Here is a 12733-nt window from a genome sequence, read left to right on the forward strand (position 1 = left end):
AACTCTCAAAAAAAAAAAAAAAACCCACCAAGGAAGCGGACACTGTTACTGGTGCTTCATTGCCCACTGAGGAGAGGGTCGCAGCACCAGCCCCTGCTAACTGGCTGTCACGCAGATGGGAAGTCCAGACCCCAGCCTGGTTGACCTGACTCCAGAGCCATCCACCATCACTTCGTCAGGGTGACACTTGGTCACTGGCCTCATGTAAACAAATGTCAGACCCCAGGAAGTAGGAGAATTGGGCCAGGGTCCCATTCAACTCTTTGTGAGACAGAGTCAGAGTCACCTGGAGGTGGCCTGTCTCACTCATACTCAGTACAGGTGGACGAAGGCAAAACTCAGCTGAGCTGTTCCTACAGAGGCAGCGCCTGGGGTCAGGGAGGGGCAGAGCCATTCTAAACCTGGAGGGAGTGGGAGTAGGTGGGAGCTCACACTGAGGATCAGGAGTAACCTAGCTCTCACTGTGGGGGCAGAGAACGCCATACAGTGGTGGGCAGGGGGACCTCTGGAGCAGACCCTTGGGAACATGGGCCTGGGCATCCAGAGAGGCTGGTGGACAGACTCCAGGGGGTGTGAGGGACCCTCAAATGCAAGTCCACAGCTGTGCTTATCCTGGGTAAGTGTTCTGCAAACACGCCACCGGTCAGAATGGGGCTCATCCTTCATTCACCCAGTAGTTATCTTTTGGGGAAGAGCATGTAGGGCCAGAAGGAAGGAGGTTGCCGTAGGGAACCGTAGGAGCGTTTGGAGATGAGGTGGGAGGGACAGGCTCAAGAGACTCCCAGGAGGCCAATTCAGTTGGATCAGGCGGGTTCAGGACAGGGAGGTGCAGTGCGACCTCCCCAAGGCTGGAGGTCTGGGAGTCAGCTCAGTGCTGTGGCAGCCAGGCTGGCATCCTGGGACAGGCAGTGCTCTCACTGCCCGGTAGCCATGTCCCGATGCCCAAGGCAGGGCCATGGTATCTTAGCCCTGGTCTGGACACTGGCCTCTGTCCAGGCTTATCCCTGATCCCAGAGACCAGAAGATGCAGGGACTCAGGACCACAGAGCACCCACGTCTCTTTCCCCTCTGCCTGCAGTGTCCCCACTTCAGCTCGTTTGCCGATGAGCTCACTGACTACGTGACAAGGAACATCCTGGCTATGCCTGCCATGAACGGCAAAGATGTCGTGGCTGTGATCATGGCAGTGAATAAGCTTGATGGCCCGTGCTTCACCAGCGAAGATGAAGATGTGAGTGTCAGGTGTCTGGCATCTGCATGTGCCCCCCTTTGTGCCTTCACACCTGTCTTCCCACACCTGTCTGGGGGCACGTCTCTTCGGGGCAGCTTTATGTGCCCATCTGTGTGTCACTGTGTCCCTTCTGCACATCTGCGTGTGACTTTCTGCATGCCGAGACTTGAGTGTGTAAGTCCATACCCGTATGTGCTGGGTGCAGCTTCCTGGCTTGCCTCCGTGTGTGTACCTTGGCTTCTGGGCAGCCTTGGGGTGAGCATATCTGTCTGCAAATGCACACCTGGGCACACATCTGAAAGCTGGAATTCTTAACTCCTTTTTTTGGGGGGTGGGGTGGGGAGAGGTTTTCGCTATAGGGCGTGTGCGCTCGCCAGACAGACATGGAATTCTTAACTCCTGTCATTACAATTCCCGTTTCAGGTTTTCTCAAAGTACCTGAATTTTGCCACATTAAACCTGAAGATCTATCACTTGAGCTACCTCCACAACTGTGAGACTCGCCGAGGCCAGGTACCTGCACGCAGCATGCAGCCCAGGCTGGCCCACCTGTCCCAGCCTTCCAGGCTCCTGGGTGGCCTGAATGGCTGAGACACTCTGCTCTGTGCTGGGCGTATCTCTGGCCATCTCTGCCTGTACAGGGCAGGCAGGGACAGGTGGTGGAGGGTTCAGCTGGGCTAATCCTGGGAGCAGGTGCAGGTGGGGGTGGGCCTTCTTCAGGGAGAGGAGGGTCTTTGGTGGTTGTGCTGAACTGCAGGCCTGGGGGTGGGGGGACAGGGTAGCCTCCGTGAAGCACTTCTGCAGTGCCCGGATCCTGCCTGCCTTCCCGCCAGAGTGTAAAGTGCCTGCAAATGCAGAAAGGCCCCACCCCTTCTCAGAAGTGGCCTCAAACCATCTTTGGAAGGAGGTGGCATGAATTATATATGAAGACGTGGAACAGAGGGTCCTGGCGCGGGCAGGCTGAGCTGTCTGGTGGGTTCAGTCCTGGCAGAGACTCCAGGGAGCAGTCGCTCCACACTGGAATCTGCCTTTTCAGCACTCCAGGGAGGCGAGGGGCCTGACAGTCAGATGCTCCTACCGTCTGAGCTCTCAGCCCATGGAAGCCCTGCGGAATAGTGAGTGGGCAGCTGGGGAGTCCTTCTGGGGCTGGGAAAATCACCCACGAGGTAGCCTTTGGGCTATGCCTCAGAGGGTAAGGACATGGGAGGTGACAGTCATTTCATACCTTTCCCTTTTTTGTTGTTTGCAAGTGCTGCCGGCCACCGTCACCAGTCTGTTAAAAGCAGTGAGAAGCTGCTGTGCTTGTCTTAGGTTCTTGAGAGAAGGGCAGATTTGGGGGGCCACCTCCTGGCCCCAGGACAGAGAGAAGAGCAGTCTTGCCAGGTGGGCAGGGTAACCCCAGCCTCCCTAAAAGTCTGGCAGCTGTCCAGCCTGCATCTGTGATAAAACCCTCCAGAGGGATGCCTGGACCTAACCCCAGAGCGTGTCTCCTAGGGTAGGGCTGGGTGGGGTGGGGCTGCAGCCCAGGAAAGGCAAGGCCCAGGGTCCAGGAGCCCACAGTGCAGCCTGTGCAGGATACAGAGGCAGGCCACATTCAGGGAAGGGGAAGAGCCATGAGAAACTGAAAGCCCGAAGCCCTGGACTGCAGAGTGAGCGCTGGGGGTGGGGCAGAGGCTGCAGAGTGGTCAGACAAGGCAGGCTGGGGACAGTGAAGGACAGTGATGTGGGCAAGACCTGGCAGGGGTAGGTAGACACAGAGAGGGGGACTACAGGCAGATCCTCATGGGAAAGGGGTGGAGGGCTGGTTCAGGACCTTGGAGAGAGACTGCATTGCCTGGCCCTGGGGCCCACAGGGATGGATCTGTAGTGAGGATCAGGGTGGAGGACACGCTGAACGTATAGTCCACACAGCACACACCCTCACACAGCTCAGACATCAGCACGCAGACACAGCAAGCCACTGACACTGCAGAAGCATCTTTCTTCTCCTGCTTTCTGGTCGCAGGAACCCATCCCTGTCCCCTCTCTCTCACTCCTTCTCCCTCCTTCTTCCCTCTCCTGCCTCACCAAGATGCCAAGGAGACCCGCACCTGCCCCTGCCCCAGGCCCATCCTCTCTCCTTGGGGCCTGCACACTCAGGTAGCCTCCCTTCTGCATGGACAGCCCTCCCCCCGCCAGCCTTTTCCCTTCCTCTTACAAATCTGCTAGCCTGTCTTTAGTTAAAAAAGAAGATCCCCTCAATCCTCTTTCCGTGGAAGGGCCTGGAGTGGGTCACACAAACCAGGCCATTTCTCAAATCCCAGATTTGGTTTCTGCCCTGTTAAGCACAATCGGGTGGTTTATAATACATTTACAGAATTGTGCAACCATCAGCACAATATTTTTTAAAAAAATTTTTGGCCAGGGGATGCTTGTGCTCACCCAAGAAAGTCAGAGTCAGAGACAGAGAGAGAGGGAGAGGACAAAGCACCCCCATACCCCATTGGAAATGGTCATGCTGCAATTTCTTTTCCTCCATCTCTCCCTCCTTTCGGGATTTTGAGCATGCACCTACCTGTGCCCAGAGTGGTTTTCAAGCCACCGGGTTTGGGAATTGAACCGTGTGGTTGGCCATGTGGAATCCAGCTGCCTTGACCACCAGGCCACAGAGCCAGCCCAATACAACCACTTTTAGAACATTTTCATTGCCCCAAAAGAAAGCCCACATCCATTAGCCCACTCCCCAGCCCCAGACAACCACCAATCTACTTTCTGTCTCTATAGATTTGCCTATTCTGGACATTTCCTGTAAATTTTCCGTGTTACTTTTTAAAATAGAATTTCTTGTAGAACAGCTTCAGATTTACAGGAAAAACTGAGCAGATAGTACAGAGAGTCTGCACACAGCTTCTCACCCTGCAGGTACGGTTACATCTTATTTGCATCTTATTTTAGTGTAGTACATTTACCTCAGTGAATGAACAGATATTGATACATAATTACTAACTATTATAACAGAACTAACTCTTTTTTTGAGACAGAAAGATTTTTGCTATAGGGCATGTTCACTCGCTGGAGAGACAAGAGACAAAAAGCAAGAAATCACCCCCCAGAGGAAATGACCACACTGCAATCCCTTCTCCATTCTCCTATTGGGATTTTGGGCATGCACACACAGGCGCCTGGCATGAGTGTCAAACTGCTGGATCTGAGACTCAAACCACGGTCTGCCGTGTGGGAGTCTAGCACCCCAACCACTATGCCACCTGCTGGCCTCTAGAACTAATTATTTTTTCAGATTGCCTTGGTTTGGGCCCTCTGTCCTTTATCTGCCCCAGGATCCCACCTGGAATCCCACATTCCATCTAGTCATCTCGTCTTCCTAGGCTTCTCTTGGCTATGACAGCTGTTTTGGACTTTTCTCATTTTCCTTTTTCTTTTTTTTTTCTTTTATGTAATTTTCTATAGGGTGTGTGCACTTGCCAGAGAGAAAGAGGGAAAGTGAGAAATGAACCCCTTGGGAGGATGGCCACTCTACAATCCCTTCTCCATTCTCCTTTTAGGACATGGACATACGCACACATACACCCAGCATGTTTCTCAGACCTCAAGGGTTCAGACTGCAGCCAGCCATGTGAGATCCAGCGCCTTAACCGTCTTGCCACCTGGCTGGCCCAACTTTGTTATTCACAACCTTAACAGTTTTAGGAAGTACTGGTAAGGTGTATTGTATTCTACCCCTCTGCTGGGTATGTTCCTCATAACTAGATTGGGCTTGTGGATTTGGGGGAGAAAAGCCATGCAGGTAAGGTGCCATTTTCATTGCATTATATCACGAAGCACGTACTATCAATATGGCTTAGCTTGTGAACATGGCTTAGCACGTGAACGTGGCTTAGCATGTGAGCTTTGTTTCCCCAACTGAGGTGAGATTTGTCCACTATAAAGTCACTCTTCCCCACCCGGCCCCTTCCACACTGTGCTCTCTGGAAGGAAGTCTCTGCACAGTAAAGGGTGGGGAGTCATTCTCACCCTCCTTCAGGGTGAAGCATATACATAATTGATTTGGAATTCTTTTGCACAAGAGATTTGTCTCTTCTCCCTCAGTTATTAATTAATTCAATCATTTATTTATGTCAGTCTGGACTGTGGGCATTTATTTTATGCTTTAGTTTCCAGTACTATAAAAAATGTTGTGGAAGTTCCAGCTAGTTGGCGGACTGAAGCAGGAGGGTCCCAAGTTCGAGATCCACCTAAGTAACAGACCAAGACTCTGTCTAAAAACAAAACAAACCAAACAAAACAATAAGTCTATAGAAAGATGGAATTTAAAAATTAAAAATATAAATCATTTTCTAAAAAAAAAAAAAAAAAAAAGAACTGAGGGTCCTGGGAATATAACCAAATCAGTTCTTTTTTACATTATTATACATCATTTAGTGAAAAAGAATGGATACCCTTTTAAGACTATTTTAAGATTAGAAAACAGTGGGACTAGCAGTTGGCATAATGGCTACGTCACTGGACTCCTATGTGGTCAACCATAGTTCGAGTCCCAGACCCAGTGGCTTAAACTCATGCTAGGCGACTATGCGTGCATGCCCAAGATCCCAAGAGGAGAATGGGACTGCAACGTGGCCATCCCCCTCTGAAGGGTGATTTCTCACTTCTCTCATTGTGTCTCTCTGTCTCTCTCTGGCAAATGCATGAGCCCTATGGTAAAAACCTTAATAAAAAATAAAGATTAGGAAACAAACATAAGTCAGAAGGAGTCAAATCAGTACTTTAAATCAAGATGGATGCCCATGGTTCCCCAGAGACTCTCACTGCTGCCCTGCCTGATGGGGGGACTGTGCAAGGGCACAGCTGTGGTAGAGAGCGACTCTCTGGGGAAGCTTCCTGGTGTGCGTTTCTGCTAACGCTTCCGCTAACTTTTCAAACTACTCCCATAAAAAGCAGATGCTATTGTTCTTTGGCCTTCCAGAACATCAGCAAGCAGAGTGTCTTGACCATCCCAAAAAACCATTGCCATGACCTTTGACTAGCCCATGCCCACCTCTTGGTAGCTGTTGCTTCAACAGTGCTTTGGCTTCGGGATCATAATGGTGCAGCGATATGTCATATCCTGTTACAATTCCTTCAAGGCTTCAGAATCTTGATCCCACTTGTTTAAATTGTCCATGGAAAGCTCTGGCTTTGTCTGTGACTGATCTGGGCATAACAGTTTTGGTCCTCATTGAGCAGAAATTTTTCTCAACCTTCATTTTTCAGTTAGAGTTGTGTAAGCTGAATCAATTGAGCTATTTAGGGTGTTGACTGTTGTTTCTGCTGGGTAATCGTTTGTCCTTTTCAACCGGAGCACAGACGAGATTTGTTTTTTCCTCCAAATTGATGTGCTTGGTTTGCTGTTGCATGTTCAAGAACCAGGAAAGGAGAAGTGAGAGGAAGGGCTGGCTATGTGAGCCCCTTTATAAGAAACTCAAAAATCCTCAGGGATCAGCAGATGACATAATGGTTTTTGTCACTGGACTCCCACAAAGTCAATTGCAGTTCGAATCCCAGGCCTGGAGACTTAAAACTCACATAGGGTATATGTGTACATGTGCTCAAAATCCCAAGAGGAGAATGGAGAATGGAGAAGGGATTGTGGTGTCCCCATCCCCCCTGGAGGGTGATTTCCCACTTTCTGTCTCTCTGTCTCTATCTCTTCAGTGAGCACATGCACCCTATAGCAAAAATCTCTCTTTAAAAAAAAAAAAAAAAAAAAAGAACCTCAAACATTCTCCTAGTCCCCAGAGGGCTCCCTCTGACCTCCCATTGGTCAAAATTGAGGCCCGTGACTATCGTAGAAAGGGAGGCCAATATCTTAGACCATTTTCTGTTGCTACAACTGCATACCACAGGCCGGAAACTTTACAAAGAAACGAAGTCGGTTTAGCTCATGGTTCTGGAGGCTAGGAAGTTAAAGACGGAAGGACAGCATCTGGTGAAGGCCTTCTTAGTATGTCATAACGTAACATCATCTCCTCCCTTCTTTTTTAAAAATTATTTATTTATTTCATTTAATTTATTATTATTATTTTAAGTTTTCTATAGGGCATTTATGCTCGATAGAGAGAGACAGAGACAGAGAAAGTGAGAAAGCAAACCACCAGATCCAGGAATCAAACTACAGTTGCCCATGTGGGAGTTCAGTGCCTTAACCACAATGCCACCTGCTAGACTCTCCCACCCCTTTTCTTTTTTTTTTTTTTCCATTTATTTATTTATTTTTACATTTTTCCACAAACATTCCCCCCTTTTCTTGAGAGATTTTTGCTGCAGGGGATGTGTGCCCACTGGAGAGACAGACAGAAAGTGATAAATCACACCCCCCCCCAGGGTAATGGCCATGCCACAGTTCCTTCTCCTCCAGTACCCTCGGAATTTTGGGCACACATGCATACGTGCCCAGTGTGAGTTTCAAGCCTCCAACTCCTGGACTCCGACCACAGTCAGCCATGTAGTAGCCTAGCAAGGTAACCAGTATGCCATCTGCTAGTCCCTCTCCTCCCTTCTTAAAAATTAGTTATCCAGGGGCCAACAGATGGAGTAGTATTTACATCGCTGGACTCCCCACATGATCCAGTGGCCGAGTCCTGGATCCAGTGGCTTGATACTCATGCCAGTTGTGTATACATGTGTGCCCAAAATCCCAAGAGAAGAATGAAGGGATTGCAGCATGGCCATCCCCCCTAACCCCAGGAGGTGAGGGGTGGTGATTTCTCACTTTCTCTCTCACTGTCTCTGCCTCTATCTCTCTCTCTCTCCCTAGCTGGTGCACACACCCTAAGGTGAAAACCTCTACAAAATAATAATAATAATAAGTTATCCATTCATAAACTGCTAATTTCTTTAGGACATTGCCTTTGTAAAATTTTCATAAAACATCAAATATTTCAGTAAGTTTCACCGTAATTTTTTTTATGATAGCATGGGCATGCAAGAGAAAGAGAGGCCCTTGACAGTGTCTTATCACACCCTACCCCTTCCCCCAGCGCTCCAAATGGTCTTGGGCACTTGCACGTGCACCCCAACCTGGAGATAGACATTGGTGGTCAGCCACGTGGTTTCCAGCACTACGGTCCAGTCCAGTATGCTACTCCTATGCTACTTGGGCTGCGCCTTCACATGAACTTGATGTCTGTTCTCCCTTCAATTTTAGCAGAATTCATATTGCTCTGATAAAGGCTTTTATTTATTTATTTATTTTAGAGGTTTTTGCTTTAGGGTATGTGCACTCACTGGAGAGAGAGACAGACAGACACTGTGAGAGGAAAAGTGAGAAATGACCAGGCAGGGGCAATCCCTTCTCCTCCGTTCTCCTCCCAGGATCTTGGGTGCACACACACACACACACACACACACACACACACACGGTGTGTTTTTCAAGCCACCAGGTCCAGAACTCGAGCCCAGTCGACCCTGTGGGAGTCTAGCCACATAACCACTACGCCATCTGCTGGTTCCAATAGAGACTTTTAAAAAACCGATGTCTTACCTTCCTTAGTACTTCAAACTAGATCCCGTTCAGATACGTCATAGCGAGTCAGTATGCATTTCGATAAAAAAATAATTTGACATCTATGCATAATTTTTTGTAATATGCACTTTGCATGAACTTTTTGAAGATCCCCTTCCATATTTTTATTTATCTACAATTTTTCTCAATTTTTTTCAGTTAGGCCACTGGGAGTCCTTTTAAACATGTCCCCAAGACTGTGAGCTTTTTGTTTGGTTTTGATTTTTGCACTTCCTTACTTCCTGCTCATACCAGATGCTCCGTGCTCATTCGTGCATTTCCTGTCTGGTCTTACAATCAGCCACATCTCCACGGAGCCTGGTTTCTGTAATTGGGGAGCATGATTAGAAACTGAGATCTGTGTGCTAAATATGCTTCGTGCTACTGGGGTGTCATGGTTTCTAGGCCCTACCACCTGACGGAGTAAACACATATGTACAGTAGTTCCCTTATCTGTGGTTTTGCGTTCCGTATTTCAGTTCCCTGTGATCAACCACCTGAAAATGTGAAGTGGAAAATTCTAGAAATATGCATGCCATTCTGCATAGTCTAATTAAATCTCATACCATCCTGCTTCATCCTACTTTGTCCCACCTGGTTTGTAAGCCACTCCTTTGTCCAGTGAATTCACTCTGTATATTTACCTACCCATAAATCATACAGCCATCTTGGTCATCAGATTGAGGGAATCAAGGAGAAAAAAGAAAAAAACATACTGAACTCTATAAAGATGTACAGTGGTTAAATGTAAATAAGAAATCACAAGATAAAATTTAAAACAAAAAGGGGACCAGCAGTTAACATAATGGCTAAGTCGCTGAACTCCTATGTAGCTGACTGCGGTTCGAGTCTCAGACCAGGTGACTTAAACTCACGCTGGGGGCATGTGTGCATGTGTGCACAAGATCCCAAGAGGAGAATGGAGGAGAAGGGATTGCAGCGTGGCCATCCCCCCTGGGGGGTGATTTCTCACTTTCTATCTCTCTGTCTTTCTGGCGAGCACACGTGCCCTATAGCGAAAACCTCTCCAAAAAAAATTTTTTTAAGAAAAATATAGTATATATAGGCTTCAGTATCCACTGGAGAGCTCAGAACACATCTCATGCGGATAAAAGAGGACCCACTTTACATATACTAGCTTTTATGTATAGCATATTTATAAATAGCCTTGCATGTAGCCATCTGCATCTAGATTAAGTTAAACACAAGCTCTTACTGATGTCTTCAACCCTAATCCATTACCACCTGGATCATTCTGGCCTCTTGCCCTTGTCGGCGTGAAAACTCCCGGCCCAGGAGTGAGATGCTTGCCTCCCACACCCACCATCCATTACTGTTATTTAACTGTTTCATTCAAGTACACATGCACAGCACTGTCCAAATTGCTAACTCTGTGACAGCGCTTTGTCAGATACAGTACAGTGTTCGTGTGCCGTTTCTTTGATCTTTAGTCATAAACTCGTTTCCAGAACTACGTGTCAGTGCCTTATTTCCCACCCTCTTCAGGGAGGTCATGCTACGCATCTGGACGACAGTTCGATTCTCTTTTCACAGTCTGCATGCTGTCTTGCAATCTCCCAGTCTACTAAATGATTTTTTTGCGCACATTAAGCCTCACTCTTTGCACTGTAAAGTTCTATGGACCTTGCCAAATGCATAATGACGTGTGTCTACCACGACAGGATCGTAACACACCCTTCAGTACCCTAGAAATCTTCGGCGCTGTAGCTGTTCTTCCCTCTCCAGCGCCTCCATTAAACCCCTGGCAACCATTCATCTTTTCTCTGTTTCTACAGTTGTGCCTTTTCCAGAATGTCATATAATTGGAATCGGATAATATGTAGCCTTTTCAGGTTGGCATTTTTCTTTCTTTCTTTCTTTTTTATATTCTTGCCAGAGGGCGCATGCACGTGCCAGAGAGAGGAGGGAAAGATCCCTCCCGCAATGGGACGCAATCACACCACAGCCCTCTTCCTCCATTCTCCTCTTGGGATCTTGAGCACGCAGCTTCCTCCATTCCGGCTTCCTGCTGGGATTTCGGGTGAGCATGTATTGTGCCCAGCGTGTTTTACCAGCTTCCCAGGCTGAGATTTGAACCACGTTGGCCATGTGGAGTCCTGCTTCCTAAACCACCGTGTCATGGGACTAGCCCCAGGTTGGTTTTTTCCACTTAGCACTATGTATTTTGGGTTCCTCCATATGTTTTCATAACTCGATAGCTAAATTTGTTTCTATTCCGTATATTTTGGATGCAAGTCCTTTACCAGATAAGTGTTTTGCAAATATTCCACTGCATGGATAGACTGTAATTTATTTTCCATTCACCTATTGAAGGATATCTTAGTTGCTTCCAGGGTGGGGCAGTTACAATGAAAGCTGCTGTGAATGTTCATGAGCAGGTTTTTGTGTGGACATAAGTTTTCAACTCAGGCCAATGGTGGCGTGGAGGTTGCAGCAGCTAGATCCCACATGGCCAACTGCACAGTTCGAGTCCCAGACTTGGTGGCTTAGAAAACAAGCATGTGAGTATATACCCAAAAATCCTGACAGAGGAAACTAAAGGAGAGATGGCAACCTAACTAATTCCCAGTATGCTTTTTCACTTTCTCTATCTCTGGCAAGAGGATGCACCCTACAGTAAAATTTTTTTAAAAAAAAGAGAAAAAAAAATCATGCTTTCTCATAAGTTTTCAACTCAACTGGATAAATACTAAGCATGAATTCTAGATTATGTGGTATGGCTATATTTACCTTTGTGAGAAGGTGTCCAGACGTGGCTGTGCCATTGTCATTCCCACCAGCAATGAGTGACAGTTCCTGTCGTTCTGCTTCCTCACTAGCAATTGGTGTCATCAGTTATTCGGATTTTAGTCAGTCTGGAATGTGTGTAGCAGTATCTCTTCGTTGCTTTAATTTACAATTCTCTAATGGCAAATGATGTTGACCATCTTTCCATGTACTTCTTTGCCATCTATACATCTTACTCTGTAGTGAGGTGTCTGTTCAGATCTTTTGCCCTTTTAAAAAATTGAGTTGTTTGTTTCTTGTTTAGTTTTTTTAGTTTTTGTTATTTTTAAAAGAGAGATTTTTGCTCTTGGGCATATGCACTCACCAGAGAGACAGAAAGCAAGAAATCACCTGCCCGCCCCAAGCAGGGATGGCCCCACCACAAACCTTTCTCCTCCATTCTCCTTTTGGGATCTTGGGGGTGCGTGCGCAAACACACACACATACACACACTCACACCTGGCAGGAGTTTTAAGTCGCCAGGTCCAGGAGTCAAACCGCAGTTGACTACGTGGGAGCCCAGCAATGTAACCATTATGCATCTGCTGGTCCCTCCTGTTTAGTTTGAAAAGTTTCTGTATATTTTGGATGCAAGTCCTTTATCAGATATGTGTTTTGCAAATATTTTCTCCAAAGGTGTGGCTCGCCTTTTCATTCTCCTAACCGTATTTATTTTTATTTTTTTTTTTTTTTTTTTTTTTTTTTTTTTTTTCTGTAAGGTACTTGCACTCACCAGAGAGAGAGAGAGAGAGACCTGGGGGACTGGCCATGCCACAATCCTTTCTCCTCCATTCTCCTCTTAGGATTTTGAGCACACATGCACACACACCCAGCAAAACGGCCAGGTCCAGGACTTAAACTATGCTTTCAGACATGTGGGCTCCAGCTGCCTTAACCCCCACGCCATGGGCTTGCCCATTAACTATATATTTTGAAAAACAGAAGTTTACAATTTAAATAAAATCCAGCTTATATTTCTTTCATGGATTGTACTTCCTGTTGTATCTAAAAACTCGCCATGGTCCACCATGGTGGTATGTGCTGCGAAGATGCAGGCTGAGGTCGCATGGGGGGCCAGGTTTAACTCCCCCTCTCCTAAAAGTGGGTGCAGGGAGCCTGTGGCCCCACCTACTCAGGAGGCTGAGGTTAGAGGATCACGACATAGTGAGAACTTG

General features: G+C 47.3%; 1 protein-coding gene across 2 annotated transcripts in view; it reads left to right on the forward strand.

Annotated features, from left to right (window-relative positions):
* PDE6B (phosphodiesterase 6B) overlaps positions 1-12733 on the forward strand; it is a 62826-nt gene that overhangs the window by 16982 nt on the left and 33111 nt on the right. For both annotated transcript variants that reach the window (XM_006146726.1, XM_006146727.1), the window contains exons 2-3: positions 1079-1231; positions 1655-1744. In XM_006146726.1, the coding sequence (XP_006146788.1) occupies positions 1079-1231; positions 1655-1744 (243 nt within the window). The remainder of the gene's footprint in view (positions 1-1078; positions 1232-1654; positions 1745-12733) is intronic.

Source organism: Tupaia chinensis, unplaced genomic scaffold (genome assembly GCF_000334495.1).
Source record: "Tupaia chinensis unplaced genomic scaffold, TupChi_1.0 Scaffold000186_1, whole genome shotgun sequence".
NCBI lineage: Eukaryota > Metazoa > Chordata > Mammalia > Scandentia > Tupaiidae > Tupaia > Tupaia belangeri.